Source organism: Rattus norvegicus, chromosome 4 (assembly GCF_021556685.1).
Source record: "Rattus norvegicus strain SHRSP/BbbUtx chromosome 4, alternate assembly SHRSP_T2T, whole genome shotgun sequence".
NCBI classification, from domain to species: Eukaryota; Metazoa; Chordata; class Mammalia; order Rodentia; family Muridae; genus Rattus; species Rattus norvegicus.
This window is the reverse complement of record NC_141537.1, coordinates 7,670,013-7,693,741: the sequence shown is the minus strand read 5'-3', so window position 1 is coordinate 7,693,741 and position 23,729 is coordinate 7,670,013. Positions and strand designations below refer to the sequence as shown.

At 52.2% G+C, this 23,729-nt stretch overlaps 1 protein-coding gene and 1 long non-coding RNA gene across 13 annotated transcripts; one reads left to right on the top strand and one right to left on the bottom strand.

The window, feature by feature from the left end:
* Window positions 1–797: 797 nt before the first annotated feature.
* On the bottom strand, window positions 798–9,951 carry Shh (sonic hedgehog signaling molecule). Its single transcript, NM_017221.1, is given in 3 exon segments — window positions 798–1,633; window positions 4,218–4,479; window positions 9,335–9,951. Coding segments are annotated over 3 exon segments (1,314 nt in total). The 5' UTR covers window positions 9,638–9,951; the 3' UTR covers window positions 798–884.
* On the top strand, window positions 7,114–18,160 carry LOC102546975 (uncharacterized). Of its 12 annotated transcripts, none has more exons than XR_015685882.1 (10): window positions 7,114–7,853; window positions 8,287–8,355; window positions 8,589–8,830; window positions 9,298–9,404; window positions 9,567–9,696; window positions 10,996–11,135; window positions 12,073–13,397; window positions 15,159–15,275; window positions 15,443–15,859; window positions 15,993–18,160. It is a non-coding gene; the product is annotated as an uncharacterized LOC102546975 (long non-coding RNA). The 12 variants fall into 12 exon arrangements; XR_015685883.1 differs by lacking the exon at window positions 15,993–18,160 and adding an exon at window positions 11,743–11,899 and having other exon boundaries at window positions 7,342–7,853; window positions 8,589–8,816; window positions 15,456–15,958; XR_015685878.1 differs by lacking the exon at window positions 15,993–18,160 and adding an exon at window positions 11,743–11,899 and having other exon boundaries at window positions 7,590–7,853; window positions 8,168–8,355; window positions 8,586–8,830; window positions 15,443–15,958.
* Window positions 18,161–23,729: the final 5,569 nt, after the last annotated feature.

Sequence of the window (23,729 nt, the reverse complement as noted above, 5' to 3'; positions counted from 1 at the left end):
TCCTTGTGGGCTCACCGCTATGTGCACTTTTAAAAAATATTATTTTCTAATAAATTCTTTGAAGTTAAAAATAACAGAGTTCTTCCAGTCTGTCAAAAGAAAAAAAGTGTGTATGTGTGCGTTAACAGTCTTAGTTTCCAAGAACATGACCAAAGTGGCGGTTACAAAGCAAATACATACCTAGAAGGCAGTACAGAAGACGGCTGTTACATTGGAAAATAGTTAAATTAAAATAATATATTTTCATATTTTACACTATTTCAAAAAATGAAATGTCATTCAGTTAAGTATTGATCTCTCAAAAATCTAATTTACAATTCTGTGTATAAAAATATAATTTGTGGACCCCCATGGAGCAGGTTCTAGTTTACACTTGCGGAAAAGCAGGAGCAGAGCAGGCGAGGAATGCGGAGTTTTGCCTTCTGACACGCAGGACAAGGGACATGTAGAAAAATAGACTTTCAGCAGGTTGCTTGGCCTCACAAAATAATCTTTCCCCCACTGTGAGTACAGTTCACACGATAATAAATTATCCAAGACACAAACTAGTTAAGGCTCTTGAAGGTCCGTTCATATTATTTAAAACATCTATTCATACGAAACAAATAAATAGCCAGGGGAGGAGAAAAATAACCCAAACAAGACAATAACGAAAAAATTAAAAAAAAATATTTAAACTAAACACAACAACAGAACTCCCCGGGGTCTTTGCTTCCTTATAGTCTACTTTGGACTGTCCTACTTTTTATTGTTATTATTATTATTATTATTATTAATTATTCTTATAATTAAAAGTCTCCTTCCGTGCGCTTTCCCGGTTGCTTATCTGGCAGTCGCTTCCCGCCCCGCCCGCCCCCACGCCCCCTGCCCGGTCCCGTCGGACTTCAGCTGGACTTGACTGCCATTCCCAAGGGATGCAGGGTCTCGCTGTCCAACAGCCAGGTGCCAATGTGGTACAGCAGCTGCGAGTACCAGTGGATGCCCGCAGCCGGCCCTGCGCCCCTCGCTTCCGCTACAGATTGCGGGGCAGGGATGCTGCCCCCGCCCCCGCCGTCCGTGCGGGCGGGTGCCAGCGCGGCCAGCAGCGCGTGCGCCAGGCGGAAGGGCGCGAAGGCCCGGTGTGCCCAGCTGTGCTCCTCGATGACTGCGTAGCACGAGGCGAGCACCCGGTTGATGAGAATGGTGCCGTGCGCCGTGAGCGGCGCGTACGCACCCGCCGCCTCCTCTCGTAGCGTTACGCTGTGCACCGCGGCGGGCAGCAGCCGGCGGTCCCCGCCGCGTTCAGCCACCACGTACACGCGCTGCCCCGGACGCACGCGGCTGGCGAAGAGTGGGCTCGGTCCCGGAGTGGGCCCGGAGTCGTTGTGCGGCGCCACGAAGAGCAGGTGCGCGGCGGTGAGCAGCAGACGCTCCCGCGGCTCCCGCGTCTCGATCACGTAGAAGACCTTCTTGGCACCTTCGTCGCGGTCCAGGAAGGTGAGGAAGTCGCTGTACAGCAGCCGGCCCTGGTCGTCAGCCGCCAGCACGCGGTCCCCGGGACTTAGATCCTTCACTAACTTGGTGCCACCCTGCTCCAGGTGCACTGTGGCTGATCCCGGGAAGCAGCCGCCAGATTTGGCCGCCACGGAGTTCTCTGCGGGGTAGAGAGAGACCCAAGGTTCAGTGCCAAAGGAGACAGGTACGCCTAGTGCGAATACGTGCGTGTATGCGTGACGGCGCACGTTCAGGTCCCACTCGGCTGGACCAGGGGCGCGCGCTTGGGGGCGGAGAGGCAGGGGTGGGGGTGGGGGTAGATCTAGACTGGTCCAGAGCAGGCCGCCCTATGCCAACAATCCCAGCGCTCTAGTGGCTAAATTCACAGTCAGGCGCATTCCTGAATGACCCTCCAAGATTGCTCCCACACCGGTAAAATTTAGCCGGCTGTTTGCTCCAAGAGGCAGGGGACACTCCCAGCCTTTCTCCTGCCTCGGGCCCTGTCTTCCCCCTCCCCTCCTATGCACCCAGCCTCGCCGCGAACCCAGAAGGATATTTACTCTCCACTTGGATTCCTGAGGAAGCCTCCTTGAGCTCGCACGGGCGCCAGGCGCACTTTCCTCTTTCCCGCCCGGACAGCAGGGCGCTGCGCCTCCCTGTGCGCAGTGCTTTGAGGCTGTGCGGCGGGAACCCTGGCTGCCCCCGCCTCCGGCCTCCTCAGTGAGGGCCTTGGTGTTGGTCGGTGGATGACCAGGGAGCGGAGATCGAAAAATAGCAGTAGTCGTTGTAGCAACTGGACAAACATTCCAGAGGCTTGCCCGAGGTGTGAAAGCCCGAGACTTGTGTGGATTTTCTAATTAAAATCCAATAAAGAGCCTGGTATTGTCATTGTGATTTGTGGGATAAATAGGAGACAGCCTTGGAAGAGGGGACACTTCCAGACCCCCACCCCCATTCTCAGCTCACTCTGCAGCTCGCTGGCGGCCCCCTCCCTATTTGCTCAGGTGCAAACCCCTCCCCCTCGTGCAGTTCACACACAGGGACTCTCCAGAAGCCCGGGCCTCACAAGGCACTATTTGCACAGCCCGGCCTCTTTTCCAAGCACTCGAGATGTGTATTTGAATTTTAAATGGCCAGGCCTGCTAGGAGCGCTGGAAGCGCGGGTTCTCAAGGCCCCTTGACTACCCGCTTTACCCAGCCCTCCGTAGCTCTCGGAGGTTCACTGTCCCAGAGGACAATAATTAAGGATAGGGCGGAGCGCGGGGGGCCAGGGAGGCGGGGGGAGGTCCCAGTCTCTTTGCATTCCAATCTCCAGGATCATGCTTTTGGCAAATAGAGATTGCCAGAAAGAATCTTCCTGCTGGAATTACAGAAGGCTTTTAATCTTCTCATCGTTTTCCCTGGCATGAAGTGCGGGGCTGGCCATTGGAAGCACTCGGTAGCTCCCCGGAATGCGACCCGGGGCTCTAGCGAGCCGGAGTAGTCGTCGAGTCGCACGACCCCGCTTGACACACAAGGCGCGGCGCCCCAGCCCGCGTGTGTAGAATGCCAATGAGCTGCCCTCCCAGGCCGGGGTCTGCACTGCCTTCGGGACCCTCCGGGCTGGATTACCGCTGCTCATTTGTGAGGAGATCCCCTAGGGACTCCTGCCAGAGGGACTCCGCGAACAGGGGTGGCAGGGAAGCCTTGTGTGTTCAGCGCAGCCTTAACACCCAGGGAAGGGCTTACTTAGGGCCTGGGCCCTCCAACTGTATTTCCCGCCCCCAGACTAATAGGAGCTCCGGGGCCAGGGTCCTGCAAGGAGCCTGGTGAGGTGGAACTCCCGAAGCCAACACCTTCCTACAGGACTTCCCATCGCCACTCCTGTGCACCCTCACCAACTATTGCTGCCACTTAGTGTTTCTTGACGTTTAAATTATTTCCAACTAACATGTGTCAGTAAAATACGGTTTTGGAAACTTGGGAAGCTTAGGTGGGGGTGGGTCTCGGGAAGGACAGAGCTCTATGGAAAGTCACCGTGAGCCGCCTGTCCGCGAACACAATTCACAGAGGCACGTGCGCTGGCTGCCTGCCTCCCTAGCTGTACCTCCCCCCCAACAGCGTGTGGCGTTGCAGGCCCAGGGAACTCCGCCTCGTGCCGGCTGGGGGCAGCTGCTCCAGCGGATCGCCTTCCGCAGTTCTGCCAGGGACTTTCTGAATCCCAGCTGGGCTCCTAATAAGAACGGATGCTTCTAGGCTTGCGGTCTCCCGACGTTGGAAGTAAAGAGTTTATTACCTCCCACCAGGCCTTTCCCAGCACAGGCTTAGCGAGTGAGTTAAGTTAGTTTAAAATCCACAGACTCCCAGCGGGGAGGAGCCAGTGCCCGGGTTTATGTCCTGGACAGACCCTTCTGCCCATGGGGGAGGGAGAGGGGGTGGCAGTGGGTTCTTAAGCCCTAAATGAGAGAAGAGATCAAGGAGAGCTCTGTAATCACCAGGAGGACCCCCTTCCACAATGCTCTCTGATACCCTCTGTCTCTAGTACCTGAAACAGGGGGCTCTGGAAAGCACCCAGATATGCTGGCATGTAGCCTAAAAGGTTGCAGAAGTACCCGACTGGGGAGGGGTCACAGGCTATGATTTTCAAGAGCATTCCTCCCTTTTCTTGACTCTCCCTTCTGCCCTGTGTTTTTCCAGACCTTCTGGTGGGAAGGGTGGGAGGTGGAGGGTGATGGAGAAAAGCCACGAAGAGGAGGCTAACTTACCTGCTTTCACAGAGCAGTGGATGTGAGCTTTGGATTCATAGTAGACCCAGTCGAAGCCTGCCTCCACAGCCAGGCGAGCCAGCATGCCATACTTGCTGCGGTCCCTGTCAGACGTGGTGATGTCCACTGCTCGACCCTCATAGTGTAGAGACTCCTCTGAATGATGGCCGTCCTCATCCCAGCCCTCAGTCACTCGAAGCTTCACTCCAGGCCACTGGTTCATCACGGAGATGGCCAAGGCATTTAACTTGTCTTTGCACCTCTGTGGGGAGAAGGGAGAAACCCTAAGTGGCAGACACAGTCGTTGGTGGTTTCTCCACCAACCACAGGTCCAGGACGCAGGGGTTGAGTGAATGAGGACATGGGGGTGGGGGCATGGCAGCTGCCGGAGGGGCAGGTTTTCCCAGGAACCAACTGACAGCCTGTCTCGAACTCAGAAACAGTAGCACCATGGCCTGAGAAACAAGAACCATTTGAGATTCCAGATGCGCTTTGGTGAGACAGGACTCCTGGCATACTTTAGGGGTTAGAAGTCCTGTGTTATTTTGGAGGTCAGGCCTTCCCTATACCTGCTGGGCCTGAGGAAATCCATAGCAACGCTGAGGGGTGGGCAGTGGGCCAAGGACAAGCAAGCAGGTGAATGCTGGTGTCCAGCATAGGCAGGGCAGAGGACAAACATTCTTGGTCTAGGCAGCCACATTCTTTCCTGCAAGGAGCTCCTCTCTGCCAGGCTGGTCTGTGGCCTGATTGTGTTCCTGTTTTCTTTGACCAGTTCTCTTCCTCCCCTCTTGTTTTCTTGGCCCTGCACAGAATGGTGTCCGGCAAGTTTGAAGAGCAAACTTAACAAGTGGATGGGGGTGGGGTGGGAAAGGTAGGGGGATGGGGAGCCAGCAAGGCCCAAGGCTTCTGAGCCCTGCCCAAGAGAGGGTCTTCTGTGAAACTCTCCTTACCCTGCCTCCTCCCTTGCAGGGCACAGTTGAACTGGGGATAGTGGAGGCACTGTTGGGTCACACGCTAAGGCAAAGATATCCTAAAGAGGGGAGTCCAGTGTCTGTGTGCTGGGTGGCTAACTCAGTGCTTGGAATTTTATGCTGCTGCTGGTGGCATACTGGCTTGGGGAGGTGTGAGTGGAGTTAACATGGTAAGGGCACATTACCCAGAGAACTGGACCCCCGTGGTGGCAGGAATAATTTCTGCAGAGGGTAAGACTGACAACCCATGATCCTTCAGGCTGAGAGGATAGCTAGCAGGCTACAGGGATGGGAGAGTGGCCCCTAGATGACAGGGCTCTAGATGTAGCCAGGGAGACTCTTGCAAAAGATTGTTGCCCAGTCTTTCATGAACAGAGAAATGTGTGTGCATCAGGAAAAGGCGTGTATTTGGCAACAATGAGGCCCAGGAGTATGGTTGTAGAGTTCAAAGCACAGCACATGGGAGGGATGCAGTAACAACAGGTCCGCTCTGGTAAGTTTCTGGACCTGCGAACAGTTTTCTTAAGGAGAAAAGTCCGAAAGACAGAGTTGGAGTTCAATCTTGGGGACTGAATCTGTTTTATATGAAAATCAGTCCTGGAGCCAGAGTCAGTTTAGTACCGAGAATCAAAGTCGCTGCGCGCAGGCGCACACCGTGCTACGTTCTGCTTATCTCCTCCTTTATTCCAACCTGCACTCCACTCGCTCCCTTCTTTCTAGGGGGGTGGGAATGGGGGGAAGCTTGTGATGTGGCCTTAACAAGCTTCCCATTCGGCAGTAGGGGAGAGCGAGGGTACGATGGACAGGGCTCTGGAGCCCAGTATCCTGAGCTGCGCCACCAGGGTAGACACAGAGGACCCAGGCAAAGAGCTTTGGGTCGAGACAGTCCCTAGACTCGGAGAGGCCAACTCTGATGGTCCCTGAGTTGGCACCGGTGCCTCAGAACCCTCCCGGACACCAGGCCCAGCGCAACTCAGCAGGGAGATGCCGGGTACTCCCCCGCCCGCTCTGGGAGGGAATGTCGGCAAAGCCGGGAAGCTCAGCCCGGTTATTAATTCATTGGGTCGTGTGCCGCTAATCAAGCCCGACTCTGTGCAGCCACCGTGAAGCCCAGCAGGGTCACTGGGGCCCAGCTTTGTGTCTGCAAGAGGCCAAGTTGTTCCTGAAGCCTCCAGCTCGCCTCCCGGATCTGCACACCAGCGCAGTCCAGGAGCTCAGAGCAGGGACTGTCACGTCCAAAGGTGGGCTTCCCACATTGTGAGGGAGGTGGCGTCTCACTTCAAGAGAGACTCCACTCTCTAAACACACCTTACTTCACTCTTCTCCTAACTGGGGGGCGGGGACAGACCCTACTCTTCAAAGCAGAAAACTATTCTTCAAACCCACACCTGGCCTCCTTTTCCTGGCTAACTCCTAAGCACGTAGGAAATTATTCAACCTGGCTCTTCAGGTGGTTCCCCCCACTTCAGCCGGCAGATCCTGCAGATCAGGCCCTTGCTGCCTCCCACCCCAGACCCCTGGCCGCGGGCACAACAGCCTGGCACTCTCTGGGGCTTGGACTGCTTTAGGAGAGTGTCTGTCTGCGCTTCCCTCTCCGGAGTTAATATTAACCAGGAGCTCCTGCGATCCAGAACTGCTCAGAAAGTTCCACTGGGGACGGTCCTGCCATGGTTGAGGGACTTGGGCTCAGTCACTTTAGAGAGACAGACTGGGAGGCAGGAGAGACTGAAGAGAGGGGACCTCGGCCCGAACCAAGTGGTTGTTAAAGGGGGGATGGGTGGGTGGAAGGGGCGGATGGCAGGTTCCCCGGAGATTCCCTGGCTTCACCCCTTCACCTCTAGTCCTGCCTTCTCGCCACCTCCTTCCTTCCCATTCCCTCTTATCTCTGCCAACCCGGAATAAGAACCAGCGAGGGTTGTACCAAGGGGAACTTCCTAGACTGCCACCTTTACAGCCACCCTCATTTTGGGGGATCTTTGCAGGGTGGGTGAGAAGATCCTGGCCTGGCCTTCCCCACCCCCACTTTTGCTGTCTCTACCACCTCTTTTTGTGTTGGGAACCAGAATGACCACTGCCCAAGGGAGAAAAGTATTTGTTTTCGTTTCCTTCGTCTAAAGGAACTTGACAGAAGGTCAGAAGTTCAAATACTGCTCGCGCGCGCACGAGGCGGCGGCGAGAGTGATCCGTTGTAGGGAGGCTAAGCTCCGGGTCCCTGACTGGAAGGGTGGCGTGAGGGAAAGGACTTAATTGGGGATCTCCGTTTAGGGCGCTGAGGCCGAGGGGCCGCGAGGGTGGCGGGGTTGCAGTCCAGGTCAGACCCGCGGGGCTCCCTGCCTTGCGACTTCTCGCGGCTCAACCCCTGCCTGCGCGCCCTAGAGAGTGAGCGCGCTCGGAGCCCTGCGCTCGGGCCCGGCGCACTCCGCGCCTGCAGGGTCAGGGACAAGCCGCCGGAGCTCAACCCCCGCGCGCTGAAACCCTAGCCTCGGGATCGATAGCGCAGGAGTAAGCCGGGCTGAAAGGCGTCTACCAAGGCTCGGCGCTCTCCCAGCTCTGCGACACGCAGAGGCCCGGCGGGCCGGACTAGGGAGCGGGCCAGCCGAGGACCCCCTTGCAGACCCATCCGAGATGAGGACCCTGCGTGTCCACGACAGGCCTCTTTGCATTGGTAATCTTTTCTCTGATCGCACCTTCCCAAGGACCTCCTTATCCTGAGATGCCCCCCCCCCCTCGGGAGGGGAGGCGAATAGGGTAGCCAGGGGATGGGTGCCCGGGGCCAGCGGGAGAACTCGCTCTTGCAAGCCGGACCAGTCGGGCGCCCCGCGGTCCGCGCAGAGTTAACTGGCTCGCGCAGCTCCCCGACTCCCGCGCGCGCGCGCGCCCCCACACTCGCGGTCCAGATTTAAGGTGGTCGGGAGCAGATGAGGGAGATGGAGAGAGAATGGCCCTGTACTCAGCCTCCACGACTTCCTTTTGCTCCAGCTCTGGCCTGCCACCCTAAGACTAGTCTCCTAGGCTTCCCACACAGCAGGTACCCGGTGGCGAGCTGCGCGTCGCGTCGCGTCGCGTCGCGCGGGCTGTTCCACTCTTGTTTTCTCCAGCCCCCGCCCCCTGCACTTGCGCCCCGCCAGCGCCGCCCCTCCAGCCGCTTGACGCACCTAGCCCTAAAGGTAGGACTTGAATATTTTAATAGGGCAGTAAAAAGGATGCTGACCTATATTTGCAAGGAAACCCATTTCCAGCTCCAGTCATACGTGCATGGAGTTTCAGAAAGTCTCGGTTTGGCTGGAAGATTGGTAGCCTAGAAATCTCAAAGGAGGTGGGATGGGAAGAGAGGCTTTGCCTTCCGTCTATCCACCCTGGTCGCCGAATATTTATTCGCGTCTAATTCTTATGCAAGCAGGTTGAAAATTAAAGGGATTGCAAAGCCAGCAAGTTCCAAGTCCCTCCCCTAAGGTACCGCGGGCTCTGGAGAACTGAGGAGCATCCTTAAAGAAATATCAATACATTCTCGACCGGCACAATTGAGGACGACGGGATCGCAGTCAGGCTACGCGAGACAGTGGGGACAAGACGGGCGACTCTGGAGCTTCTGCCTTTTGTCACAATTGCCCTCTCCTCAGCTTTCCCAGTTACAGTTCTTTGGTAGTGGTGGGGTAAAGGGTGGGGTGGTCTTGGGAGAAAAACACAGAGAAGGGAAAGGTGGGAGCTAGGGGCTGGAAATGCTCCCGGCTATGTTTGCAGTGACCTGGAGGCCCCTTGAAGTGTACAGGGCATCCCCACTCCCTCCATTTTCTGTCTCCACTTGAAAAGGGCAGACACCCACAGAGTGAAGGTCTTTCCAAGTTTCAGGGTAGAATACAGGTAGTTAGAGGAGGTCGTCCCGCGAGACTAACTAAATGAGACTAATAAGATAGAAAACCCCATCTTCTGGTGCTCCATTCCACCAAACCCTAAACTTCCTGCTGGACCCTTCACCTCCTTTCTCCTCCCGGAAGAGGAGTGCTAGGTGGGCAGGTGGGTGGGGAAGGAGAGAGCAAGCCGCCTTTCTACCTGCCCAAAGAGCAAACAGAGCAGGGCTGACTGCTTGGTCACACGCACCCCCCCTCCAGGGAAGGAACCCGTTTCCCACCCGCAATGGGTCTCTACCTGAGTCATCAGCCGGTCTGCTCCAGTGTTTTCCTCATCCTTAAATATGATGTCGGGGTTGTAATTGGGGGTGAGTTCCTTAAATCGTTCGGAGTTTCTTGTGATCTTCCCTTCATATCGGCCGCTGGCCCCTAGGGTCTTCTCGGCTACGTTGGGGATAAACTGCTTGTAGGCTAAAGGGGTCAGCTTTTTGGGGTGCCGCCTCTTTCCAAACCCCCTGCCGGGCCCACAGGCCAGTCCGGGGCACACCAGCAGCGAGGAAGCAAGGGCCACCAGAAAACATCTGGCCAGCAGCAGCAGCATCTCGTCCGCGGAACCTGAGGACTTGCGAGCCGTCCCCGCGCCGGTCTGTGCGCGAGCTGGTACGCGCGGGTGTGTGCGTGTGCGCTCCTCCTTGCGCTCGGCTCTCCCTTCCTCGCTCGGCTCGTTCGTTCCCTCTGGCGCTGCCTGGCTCTTTCTCTTCCTATATAACCTTGCCTGCTGTTGCTGCAGGGGACTTGTCTCCGATCCCCACCCAGACAGGGGCTGCGATGGCAGGCTGCCGGTCGCTGGTAACGGAACACATCGGAGTTGGGTCTCGAGACGGCAATTAAAAGACAAAAAGAGCCTGATTTTAAATGGTAGCAAGGCTGGAGAGCTTGTGAGACAGGCTGCCTTTCGCACTATATTATAGCTGGCAGGGGCGCATCTGATTGGCCAAGCCGCACAAGCTTGTCTTCAGATGTTAACCCTGAGAAAGACTACATTTCTCCCCCCTCTGGCTGCTGTGGCTTTATTTTCACCTGAAGGCTTCTAGTTTGAAAAAAGGAAAGAAAAGAAAAGAAAAGTCTTTACTAAGGTAAAGGTGGGTGCGAGGGAGGAGGCCTGTTTATTGGAATAATACCCCGCACTGCCTGCTTTGTGTTCACGGCTGCTTCCCCCTTACTTTCTCTAAATGGTAGATGCTTTGGTTAAAGCCAGCATAAGTTTTTAAAGGACAGTACAGATGCTTCCCCCCCTACAAGCTTCGACCATCGAAGGCAAAGCTGCCTCCCTCCTATTTACCTTGTTTACACCCTATCCCCAGATGTGAGTGAGCAGGATAGATATCCCAGGGTTGTGGAAACACCTCACCCAGCATCTCCTGAATAGTTAGCATCTTTGGAGAGAGGATAATCACAAGTGACCACGACCTAAAGAGTTGCTGTTTTAAGTGCTCTAAAATACTGTCCTTCATCATGCCTCACAGACTGCACCACACTCAAGCCACTGCAGGTGGATGCATCCGAGCTGAGGGGCAGGTCCAGAATGTCTGCAGGGTGCAGTGGGTGGGGTACATGTGCTGCACCTCAGTACTGGGGGTGGGGGTTGCTGTGTGCTTGGCAGGTGGAGGCAACCGAGAGTGGGCAAGGTGGCACACACGAGCCACCCCCACAATCAATCCAGCAAAGTGCAGGCTGGGGTACGTTGAATGTGGAATTCAGTCTCCTTACCACAGTTGTATTTCACCGGAGCTTGGCAAGCTAGTCTTCAAGGGCAGAAGCTGGCCAGGTGTAGGGCCTGCAGACTGAAGATCTTAGGGATCTAGGGGACAGTGTTCTGACCACAAGAGGCATCTTAGAAGAGGATATGCTTTCTAGAGGTCAATACTGTCAGAATGTCCAACCCTCTCTCTTTTTCAGGAAAAAGAAAAATTTCAAGAAAAGTCTTAAGCCAGAAAAATAGACCGTGAAACTCCCTGTTTTTATAGATGATGGGATTCTGCTCTGGCCTTTCTCCCTTCCCACTCACAGGCAAGATTCCTCTAGGATGAGCAGTAGAGGTGAGCTATTCATGAGGAATGGAGTACCTACTCAGGGATCGAGTCCTCCAGTGTTGTCCCATGGGACCAGCCTCTGGCTCCTGATCCTGTCCCAGTGCAAGCTCAACCTTCAGTGGGGTGTTTCAGAGGTTCCCTTTGCTTAGAACCTTGGTTGCTTTTGAGTTGGTGTGAGGAGAGGAAAGTGCTTGCTACTCCCTAGGATGAGTCTCAACTGGCAGGAGGGCAGAACCTCACTGTCCCAGGGTGGGAAGGGGTTGACTAAAGCTCTCACACCTGCCCTCTCTGGAGTTCTCTATCCTTTGATTTATGAGGACCAAGTGCAGATTCTTAGTGGGAGTTGGTCCCAGCTTCGTGTAGGCCAAATAAGAGCCAGTCTCTCCAGCCTTTAAGTACCAGGGGTGGGGGGGCAACCGGGAAAAATATATACAAAAGGGACCCAGTGTTCTTGCCCCAGGAGGGCGGGTCTGCATGGCATGTAGCTGTAATATTACTAGCTGGTGCTGGGCCTGAGAAGACCTGAGCATCCTGGAGCCCCATCTTGCCTCCCTCTCTTCTTGTTCTCTGTGCATGCTGACCAGCACTCTCTTCTTGATGTCTTTGGATATAGACTGGTGCATGGATCCTGCACCAGCTCTCCTCGGCATCAGATGGATAAGCGGATGAGATTTGAAGACAAACCCCTAAACTGCCTGCGTTCCATGTGGGCACAACTGGCCTAGGAGTGCCCAGACATAGTCAGCTCCCTCTTGGCTGTGGGGAAGGAGGTGACTTGGTTATGCTCTGGCCTATTGTCTGCCCCCACTCCATCTCTAGGGACAAGAGATGCTAGTTCCAGGAGAGTCTGGCAAGGGCTGGCCTTCCTGGAACCTGGGAGGATCTTTAGAAGGAAAATGAAGGGTTATTTGCTAAACCCTGTTGTTTTTTTCCTTGTACCTAGGGGCAGCTTGCTTCTTGCTCCAGGCTGCAGACCGTTTGGATAAAAAGCAATCACCGTTCATATTTGTTGTCTTGAGAATGAGACCAGGAGCCTGGCCACAGGGGAGTGGGGTGGGGGGACATGTGGCCTTTCTTCTCTGCCTCCTTCCCGGTGAATCCCTCCCACTCCCCACTTCCCAGACACCAGACACTTGCTGCCTTCCACCTCCAGACACCAGATGGCTCCCTCTCTTTGCTCTCCCCTCTAGACCATTTGGGCCCCTCCCTGTGCCTGCAAGAGGTTCCAGAGTCCAGCCTCTGCCTGGTGGGGCCAGCCATCCCCTCAACTCCCAGGGGCTACTTTTCATTCGTCTAGCTCTTCCTCCTGCTGGGCTTCGGCAGGCTCTTACCCTTCGAGCACCTTTCCATCCTTCACTCTGAGGAGCACTGGCCAATCTTTGTGTCTGCCCCACCCCCCAAGAGGCAGTGTCCTGGGCATGGCCCCCTCCCCCTTCCAGCCCCTGCCGCTAGATGGCGTCCTCACTCTGCCTTCAACTCTGGCCTGCCGGGTTGGGGAAATTCTGCAGTCTCCAGTTGGAAAGTCCTGGAAGCAGGACTAGGCTCTTTGGCTCCTCCTCTGTTCTCTGCCACCTGTCTTTCCTTCCCAACCCTTACTTCCCTTTCCACAGTTTCCACAGTTTGAGCTAGGGATCCCAGCCCAGTCCGTGCCTCCTGGCCTCTTCTCTTTTCCTGTTTTCTCTCCCAGTTGACTTCTCTTTCTTTGACAGCTCTGTCACCATCTCATTCTGCCCAATCACACAGTTACGTCTCATTTTCCTCCTGAATTTTTTTCAGTTTTGGCAAATAGAGTTTTACCTGCTCCAGTTTGTTCTCTGGGGCGAAAGCTAGGGGAGAGGAAAATTCTACAGTCAAGGAGATACCTACAGTCTGGGAAAGCTGCTTTGGTGCTAATGGTCAGAGAATCACATGCTATATCATACTTTGTCTACGCCCTGTCCATCCTTCAGTGGGTTCTGTGTAAGGTGTAAGCCATGACTGTTTCATTTTGGGTCCAAATAGGCCTCAGCTCTCTGAGCCTTTAGAGTCTCCAAATGGTTTCTGGTCCACTACAGAGCCACCAGGTACATTTGTGACTTGGAAAGAGGATGTAGGCAGGTGGCCTGCTGTATGGCCTAGAGGACCAAGGGATGGGTCTGGATGTCATAACCAGTTCTTCTGACCCCAGTTTGGGCATTTCTTTACCACAGCTGCTGTGGTACTCCAAAATGCCATCACCTCTTTCCCTCCGGTCTTGTAGCTGCTGAAGCACAGAGGCCCCTGGGAAAGGTAAGACATTAAGCCTAAACATTAGAATCACTTGGGGAGCCAACAGCTACAGGGCCTCGTTCACAAACAATCACATCAGCGTTTCTGCTTTGCTGACTCCCTTGATGGGAATCCCCAAGGCTTGGGACGGGGAGAGGAACCACCTGGCTGTAGGTTTCAGCTGGACCGTCCCTGGGGATGTTCTCCAGTGCCTTCAGGATGCTCCTGGGTCCCTAGACACACTGTTCTATGGCCACTCCTGGCTTGGAACAGCACACATGGGTTCATAGGACAGGACAAAAGACTGGAAGTAAGCTTCCGAGGTTCTTATTTTTTCTAGAGCAGGTATAGTGAGGGGCCAGTGTGTGGGTGAGGAGGTATTAAATCGGGAAGTTTGGGGTGTACAGCAAAAGCCAGGACAGAAGGCAGGAAGCTGTGACAACCACTTTGTCCAGGTTTGTATGCTCAGATGCATCAGGGCATAGGAAGGGGTCTCTAGCTTTGGATGTCCTTCACACTGGGAAATGGGGAGGCAGAGACCATTATACCCTTTTCTTTTTCTGATTTATGGAGCTTCACTACCTGCTTTGATCCTCTCTGGCCAGAGCTCTTGTCAGACAGGCCAACCAATAGAGTATTACGTCATTTAGGTGTCTTCTGTCCAGAAAGAAGGGAGCAGAAGGGCTGGATGCTGATGTATGGAGTTGATATAGGGCCAATGTATGGGAAAGGGCACCCAGATTCATCTGGCCTGGCAGTGAGTGCCATGATGTGTCACAGAGACTTATTCTCTGCCCATTCATCCTGCTTAGCTCCAGGCTGTAGAGGGACATTGGCCCCAGAGCCACCATGGCTCCTACTGTGTCTGGAATCTGTACCAGCTGTAATGTAGACTCCTAATGTGCTGGTTGGATATTCGTCAACTTGACACAAACCTACACATATCTGGGAAGAGAGATACTCGACTGAGGAATTGAGAGTGGCCTGTGGGCAGGGCTACGGCATGTTTTCTTGACTGACCATTGGCTTGGGAGGGTCACCCTTATTGTGGACAGTCCTAACTCTGGGCTGGTAGTCCTGGGGGTATAAGAAAGCAGGCTGATCAAGCCATGGTGAGCCAGCCAGTAAGTAGCACCCCTCCATGGCCTCTGTTTTAATCTTTCTTCAGGGTTTCTGCCTTGACTTTCCCTAGTGAAGCACTGTGCCGTGTAGGTGTGGGCCAAATAAGCTCCTCCATCTTCTAGGTTGAGTTTGGTTCTGGTTGTTTATCATGGTAACGGAGAAGCACACTAGGACACCTAGTCTTTCTAGAAAGTCTTTGGAACTCTGTGTACTCACTGAGATCTCTGACATGGTGCTGTGGAAAGAGAGGCTCAGACCTGTGTGTGACTGAAGGGGCTCCAGCAAGTCCTCTCCCCTTCCCCTCCGACTGGGAGCTCTTCCAGTGCTCAGTCCAGAAAGCTGTGACCCTAAGCTCAGGAGAAGCTGCTGGCCCAGGCCACAGCCACTTTTTAGGGGAGGAGTCTAAGCCCCAACCTCCTTCTACACTGGACACAGAAGACCACACAGCCCCCTCTGACCTCCCACGGGCTGGCTCCTGAACAGCCTGACCTCCCCATGTGGGGACCAGCTGCTGTCCATATCTCCTGTGGCCTGGGCATGGGCTGTGTTCCAGCTGCAGGGTCCAGCTAGAGCCTGGGGCAGGAGCAGTAGCTCCAGGAGCTCCAGGTGCATCAATCCATCTCATGCTTTTGAAGAACAAGTCTTTTCTGCTGTCTTCAGAGGGACCCTACCATTCTCCTTTGAAGCCAAGCCAAGAGCATGAAGCGGTGAAGCTTACGGTTCATGCCTGCTGTGGTATAGAGAAGAGGAGAAAAAGGGCTGGCAGGACGGAGCCAGGTGGGTACGGAGGGTAAGAAGGTGAGGAAAGGGAACTGGGTGAGGTGGGAAGCAGGACACAAAGGGAAGCCAGGGATGTTCAGCAAACACTTGGGTTGTCCAATGTTAGCCAAGCTTCTAGGACCCAACTCACTCAACGAGCTTCTTAGCCTGTAATATTCTCATAGACCCTTTCTCTAGGAGGCTTCAGGCGACCAGGAAACCAGGTGGACGGGTACGGACTGCTTCTTCCTCTGCGGCAGGAGGGTTTTGCAGAGGATTCTGCTGGTTGAGAAGTGGTCACTCACTCCAGAAAGAACCGCTTCCATCAGATGCTGTGCAGCTCTGCTGAGTGTTGTGCCAGCCTCAAGAGTCATGTCACGGTGGCCACCCGGATCCTGGGACTGGGACTGGAGGCTGGACAACAGCAGGGCGCTGCAGAAGATTGCTTTCTCCGAAGAGAGGACATCTCTTCCCCTCTGTCTCTCACCCCACCCTTCAGTGACCAGGGGATTTCACCTCTTTGGGGGCTGGGTTCTTCATTTTTGACTGTCCTACACAGAGAGGGTCTCCAGGCCTGAAGTCACATGTCACCTAGAACTCAGGTTAGCAAAGCTTCCTTGCTCAGTGTTGCACGTTGTCTTTCAGTTAGACTTGCACTGAATTTCAGTTTACCAACACGAACAACCCCACTGAGGAAACGAGCACAGAGTTTGTATATTCTGTCCTATCCCGCAGAGAATCTATGGCAGGAACATCAGCAATAGCAGTCCCCGAGCCCCAGAGCCTGTCATACATCTCCAGCTTATGATCTGTGGGGCCCATGGCTGTATCAGCAGAGGGGAAGCAAGGAATGGAAGCAGAAAAGGAAGCATGAACGTGCACTTGTAAAGATAAGGCACAGAGGAATGTGTGCATCTTGGGGCTCAGGTAAAAAGTGGTCCAGAATCAGAGATGCTGAGGAGAAAACTAGGGGTGTCTGAGAGTGGTTCTCCTCAGCTGCTCTGTCCTGTCGCTTCTTGCATTGGGCACACAGGGTCACTATTCTCTCTCCGAGACTCCATCCTTACCATTGCCCTGGAGGGGCATGTTTCCTCACAAAGAAAGGTGACCTCACCCACGGGCACCAAGCCATGTGTGATCTGTGTGCCCCTGATGCTGACTTTAGCCCTGGCCCCTCAACCACCTCCCTTCTTGTCTGATGTAAGAGTGTTTCCAAGAAGAATACTGTGTGCCCGATAGACACTGTGGGTTCAGGACTAGGCATGTCCACGTTGAATTTTTGTGATGCTTTAACCAGGAACGGAGGGCTCTTGCTGCTGTCCTCAGAGGTTAGCTTGTTTTGAGGGCTCCAGCTTCTCTGTGGTGGCCTGGATGGGCATCGTGGTTACAAAGGAGAGATTTGTAGATGTTGCTTCTGGTTCCTTTTCATGTTGCTGGGATGAAGTGCTACGGCAAAACAACTTGAAGGAGTTGCTCTTGATTCACAATAGGGAAGTCCTCAGAGCAGAGTAGGTGGCAACGGGCCAAACCGCATTTTCAGTCAGGAAGCAGAGAGATGAGCGCTGTTGCCAGGTTCACTGGCTTCCATTTATGCATTGCAGGGCTTAAGCCCAGGGAATGGTCCCATGTATGGTGGGAAGATCTTCTTATCTCAACTAATCTAGCAAACAAGTCATCCACTATAGACATGCCCAGAGAGCCTTGGTCAGGGTTCCTCAGTGGTTGTCACATCAGGACAGCGAGTGTCAAGTCCTATGGTCTTTGGTTGGTACTTCTTATGGCCAGGGTTCCATGTATCATGTACCTGCTGCTATGGAGAATGGACAGGGAACCTGGTGATGGTCCCTGTGGCTAAGGTGCTCCTCTCTCCATTGTAACGTTAAAGCTTTGGCAGAGTTCAGTTTTCAGATTATTCTTAGATTATTGGTGTGTGAGATTCAGGTGACATGTATCTTCAAGCAGGTGTTGTGACTGCTCAGGGCTGAGTCTATGTCAGTTCCTCTTGAGGCAAGTTGCTTCTGTCTGTGAGTCTGGCAGCTGGTTCCTACATGCTCAGTATTGAGTGCTTGGGTAGCCTTACTACATGCTTGTGTGCCTGTGTGCCTGGTCTATATGCTATGTGCAGTGGGCAGCTTAAAACAAGAGTCTTAAAGAGTGGACACGAAAAGCATGTGACTTGCTGGTGGGGTTTGTTTTGTTCGAAGGACTGAGCTGTGCCATAGTTTTGTTTTGGTATCTGAGATGGCACTCAACTCAAATGGCAGAAACCTTGGCCCCTACTTGACAGTCTGTAGAATACCTTCTCACTGGGCCCCCAGCATCTCTGGTGTCAGGGAAAGTGCGAAACCATGTACATCTCATAGCTGCCATTGAAGAATTTCCAGAAAGATTTCCAGTTAGAGAACCAGGATCAGACCTGGAAGGATTTCCTTTGGCTCCAGGTTGATGTAAAAATGAGTCCAGGAACCTCATTCTAAGCTTTTGATTAACTTCAATGGGAAGATTCTAGATTCTACATCCTTGACCTTTGCAGATGGAGACCTGCTCATGCTTGGGGAGCCCTCTGTCTTTGCCGTGGCTATCTTGGGCAGGAGTCATTCCTAGTGCATTGTGTCTGCACTTTCGCCTGCTGCCCTGCATGAGGCTTCCAGCCCTGCCACTGTCTGCTGCCATTCCCTGTGGTGCCAGACATTGAGCTTCTTGTACGTGGACTGCGTACCAGTGGCCTGTGTTGTTTCTTATAGCCAAGTGCTCTCCTGGGAGCTGAACTCTGACATCAAGACTGTGTCAGCACACCTCTGCACTTCTAGAAGGGTCTGTTGGTCTCATTCATCTAAGTTCCTAGCTAAGATGATGTTCAATAAATATTGATCACTGGATGAAAGTTTCTTATCAGTGCAGCACACTCTAGTGGTTTCTATTTGGAAAGGAATTCAACAAAAATAAACTAAGAAAACCAGTTTGGTTTCACTGTGAGGCCAAAGGCAGCTCATAGTAGGATGAGCCAACTGACTTTGGAGAGGCCATTTCTTTAGCTTGGCTAAGAAGAACATTCAATGAAACTTGAGTTTCTCTCAACAATTCTACTTCCTGTCTTTCTCATCCTGTTTGAAGAGTAAATAAGATAAACCATTGTCGGCCATCATGTAGTGGATCCAACTCTTTAGAAAGTACTCTCCTACTTTGTTCCCCCTTTTTCTTTTTTCCTGAGAGAGTCTCACTAGGTAGACCTGACTGGTCTGGAACTATGTATATCAGGTTAACCTCAAATTCCTGTTACTTTTTCGGGGCACAGACACATGTGGCTGCTTTATGCATAAGACCCCCGTAGTGACCTAGCACCGCCGACAGGCAGCACAACTCATAACTGAGTTTCCGGATGGCATCGGGTCCCCTAGGTAACACTTCCAGGTGGTACAGCAGCCACCATGGTCTCCAAAAGACAGGAATCGTGGCTGGATTCTTAGCTTAGTCTCTGCTTTAGGGGTCCAGGGAGATCCTCTTCTCTGCCTTGGAATGGGGGTCTCAGTGAGCTGTGCCATCCGTAACTTTGTAACTCTCCTAACCTATGGCTTGACCTTCCAGGAGGTCCCAGCTTCTAGTTCAGGCACTGTCCAGCACTCACTCAAAGCCATTTCCTTCCCCTCTAAGGACTGCTATGAACTGACTCCCTTGGAGGGAGCTGGCTCTTTCTACCAGCAGCCTCTTCATAGCAGGAGGAGACTCCTCAGAGCCTGTTCCCTGGAAAGTGCCTGGTGCCACTTTTTCACAGATGGGAGGGCTGGGGAGCCTAGACAGCATCTCACTGGGGGAGGGCAGGATGCCAAGAGAGACCCAGAGGTATGAGGAGGAGCCAAACTCCACTTCTCCTCTGGCCTTTTCAGTGTGAGGTGGCTTGCCCCAAAGTACACAGACCCTTAGATGAATCCAGCTCTCTGTTTGAGTGGCACCCAGACAAAGCCTGCCCTGGGGATGCTGCTCCGCTCCCTCCCACCATGGTAACTCTGGCATTCACTGGACCATGGGAGCAGGCCAAGTATGCGTGTGATTGTCTCGATTCTCTTGTTTCTTCACATTGGCAGACGGTGTTTGAATGTTGCGTACATGTTTTTCTTTCTCATCCTGACATATTTATACCCTAGTTTTGTTTTGTTGTATTTGGCCCGGTGGAGAAGGGATGTGTGTGGGAGGTGACAGAGTGGCCGGGACACCCTTTGTATTAGATTTGTTGTGAATGCCCATCTAAGGATCTTAGAATTTGATCACAGAAGGAAGGGACTTGGAAGCATTCTTAAAACTGCATGCCAATGTAATCGCACGGCATTTTGATCCAGCTATTAATGAATCAAATGAAGCAGGTATAAAGGCTTCACATACCTCAGGCAACAGTTCCATAAAGGAGGAAGTAAAACACATAATTAGGCAAATCAAATAAGGCACGGAAACAGCTTTCAAATATTTAGTCACATGTCATTTCCCATTAGTTTACTGTGTGCTTAAATGAGCCTGTGGTTTTATGGCCTGGTTAAGAAGAGCGGCAACTGCAGACGCATGGCTTTCAAAGGTGGCTTCCTCACACCTCAGGGTGTGGAGCAGGGCCGGTTATACCTAACTGAAGGGGAGAAAGAGAATAGGCCTTTCCAAGGATGGCCTGGAGAATGCCAGCGTCACATAAACATCAGTTCATGAGGCTGCAGCTAGAGGGGTCTCTGGGGCACACCCTCCATCCCATTTCTGTGAGGTGGATGGTCTTTTGAACAATTACGGAACTTTTGTTCAAATCTGCTGCATTGTGACAACTATTGGTCATCCTATCGGTCGCCTTTCTTTGTATAAATAATCAATTCTAATCAGTAATTGCATCTGGGCAACAGTTCAACTCTGCTGTCATCTTTTGGCTCCCAGCACCATGACTCTGAGGGCAGCAATACACTTTACTAGAATGGTACTCAAGGCCAGACAGCATTTATTCTTATGTTTAACCATCTGGTTAACACACTGTAGCTTCAACTCCATCTCCACTGTACGGAAAAGAAAGGCAGATACAAGGCAGAATCTTTAGAATGATGACTCCATGAGCTCCCAGAGAGGGGGTACCGACCACCTCTCTTAGTTTTCATAACTGCAACCTGGGATTATTGAAGAGACTTCTTGGGCAAGTTTCTTCTCTCTCTTTCTCTCTCTCCCCTTCTCTCTCTCTCTCTCTCTCTCTCTCTCTCTCTCTCTCTCTCCCTCCCTCCCTCCCTCTCTCCTTCCTTCCCTCCCTCCCTCTCTCCTTCCTTGCTAAGGTGTTTGATCCTGAACAGAAGGGAGGACTGAGGGATAAAAAATAGCTGTTAAGTCAAAGACAAACCCAAAAACTTCTGCAAAGAGCTTTCAAACCCAAGGCCTTATCTGCACGAATGAGTATCAGGTGGGAAGGGAACTCGGCCAAGGCAAACAGGTGTGGATGCAAAGCCAGCATTAGCTAGGGCAATGGTGAACCTCACTCCTTTGCTCTGAGCCTTGACACTGCGATGCAGATCAGCCTACTAATGGACTTGTATGCTAGACTTACCTGTGGGGTTGCTGTCTAATTTGGCTTTATACTTTCTTAAATTTTATGGTTAAAGGTCCAATCATCTGATTTATTGAGTAAGTTGTTCTCGGGCACCTTAGCTAGATTTAACCTTATGTTACACAACTCTAATCCCAACTACTGCTAAGGTTGTGGCAGGACAGTAAATTTAAGGCCACCTGAGCTACAAAGTTAATCCAAGGTCAGCAAGAAAAACTTAGTGAGACCCGCTCTCCAAAAATGCTAAGGAAGGCTTGGTGGTGGACAACCCGCCTAGCATGCACACGGCCAAGTAGCAGAGAAAAGAAAAATAAGCTTAATGAAAATGAAGGCTGTCCGTTCTTAACTGTCACCCAAGGTTTGGGCAGGAGCACTGGGGCGCCACGGACTACAGAACCACAGGAGCTGGTTTAAATCAGATATGACTGCCACATGCTTTTAGGGGTATTTTAAGTGTGACAATGTCCCCTCTTCCACACACCCCCTCACTTTCTCCCTCCTCCTTTCCTCTCTTCCTCCCTCTCAAGATGGAGAAGAAAAACAATTCCATTGTTTCATTAGAGAAAAAATGGCATTTGCTCCTGGTACAAAAGTTTGTGGGAGATGTGCTGTGAAGGAATAAGAACCCTATTAAAATATTTATAAATCGAAACAACCTCAGAAGCCACATGCTCTATTAGGCCTCTCAGTGTTCTGTTCTGAAAGCCAGATAAATCATCATTTGGAGAGCAAGGATGAAAAATCCAAACAGACACAGAGCTCCGAGGGCTTCAGTAAGAGGAGGCCATCCAGGCAGGGCCATGGATAGCCCAGCAAGCCTTGGCACTTCTGACTCATCAAAAAAGGAGAAAGAGGGGGAAATGTGTGTGCTTTGTGCCTCCAAAGAGCATCAGGAGGCAACTAGTTGTCTGCTATGGGCTTCTGATCCATTACAGGGGAGTGGAGGTTGTCTGAACTGAGCCCAGTTGGGTGGACATGGCACAGGGTACGGAGCTCCCACCTAGACCAGATACCACTCTGGCCCCATGTTGGCTCCTTTCAACCACCCCATGGGGTTTGGAGGGAGACTAGAATTTCTGGGTGTCCAGAAGCCTGCATGCTCACAGGTATAGCTGTTGTTGCCTATTCACACAATCAGTTAGTCCACTGCTCCTGATACTGAGGCAATGCCAACTCCATCCTTTAGTGCAAACACGAGGCCCATCCTGTGCAGATCCCAAGAACAGACTGCTTGCTTCTTAATGGCAGGGAGCCAGAGGCTGAGCATCATACCATACCATACAGTGCCTACACATGTATCATACAGTATGCACGTGCACACACACATGCACTCACGCACGCATGCACACGGAGCCAATGGCCTCTACAGTCTTAGGCAAATGTCGTCGTCTTCTTCTTCTTCTTCCTCCTCCTCCTCCTCCTTCTCCTCCTGATTTGGACACATGGGTGGTATAGGTCACTTTATTCTGCTTGGAGTCAGTACTAGGACCTTCTTGTCTCCTTAGCAGCAGCAGCCAAGCTCTGCTTAGGGCTTCATACCACTTCAGTGTCACAGACTAGTGTCCACTGCTGCATTCTCTACCCAGCAGAGTCCCTGCTTATGTGTTTGAAAGTTCTATCTCCCTTAGAGGCCATCTAAGGTTTGATTCTCTTACAGGAATACGTCAGACTTTCAGAGAACTATAAGTTACTGTCTAGTATATTTGCAGCCTAGATGATCAGATCTCTATTTGGTCCGATCTTTGGCAAGAATGCTCATCCAAGATCCTGAGGCATTTGCTAACCAGAAGGTGACAGTGGAAGGCCATCCCATTTTTCTGTTTCTTCTGAGTTGTGGGTGTTTAGACTTACTGAGAAAGATGTCAGCTGGGGAGCCATCATGGGACCCAAACTGGAACCAACATAGTGACTCAGCAACTCCACTAGTGAGAAATGAGGTCAGTGAACTTAAGGGATGTATGTCCCGACAGGCTCATCCCAGCAAAGATATGGAGGCAAAGATGTGGAAGTAACTGAATGCCCATAAAGGAAACAGATGGATAAAAATTGGTGTGTACTCACTGTGGGATATTACTCAGCCTTGAAAAAGGAGAAAAGTCCAGACATTTTCAAGAACATAGATAAGCCTAGAAGGCACAATGTGACTGGAAGATGGCCAGACATGCTGGTTTGAACAAGAATGTCACCCAGAGTTTCTGGCATTTGGATACTTGGTCCCCAGTTGGTGGCACTGTTTGGGGGGAAGTTTCAGAGGTGTGACCTCATTGGAAGAAGTGTGACATTGGAGGAAGGCTTTGAGAATTATAAGACTGGAACCATTTCGAATTAGCTCTCTCTTCTCTTTTTGCTTGGGGAGATGTGAGGCTTTAGCTATTCCTTCTGCTGTGACTGTTGTCTGTTGCCACAATTCCCTGCCATGATGGGAACCATAACCCAAATAAATCCTTTCTTCTATAAGCTGCCTTGTTCATGGTGTTTTAGCCCAGCAACAGAAAAGCAACAGATACAGAAGTGGAATCTAAAGCCAGCTGAGTGCACAGCAACAATCACAGAAGGGCGATTGTCAGGGCCTGGGATGGTGACAGAGGTCAAAGGTTACTGCAGCTCTCCTACATGCCGGGGACTATACAGTCAGGAGTAATGTTACATGCTTAAAACTGGCTCAGAGAATCAATCTCAAGTGATCTCAAGACAAGAATAAGAAGCAGGTGAGGGGATGCACGTGTGAATTAATGTTGTGACAGTCATTTTATCTCTCATATATGTAACTGAGCATATAGCTGTGCTTGCTGTGTGCTCACTAAGACCCATATAAAAGCTACACTTAGTGCCAGTGGGCAGGGGAGAGGAGATGAGAGACAGGAGCATCCTGGAACTTGCTGGCCCGTCAGTCTAGCTGAGTATATATATATATA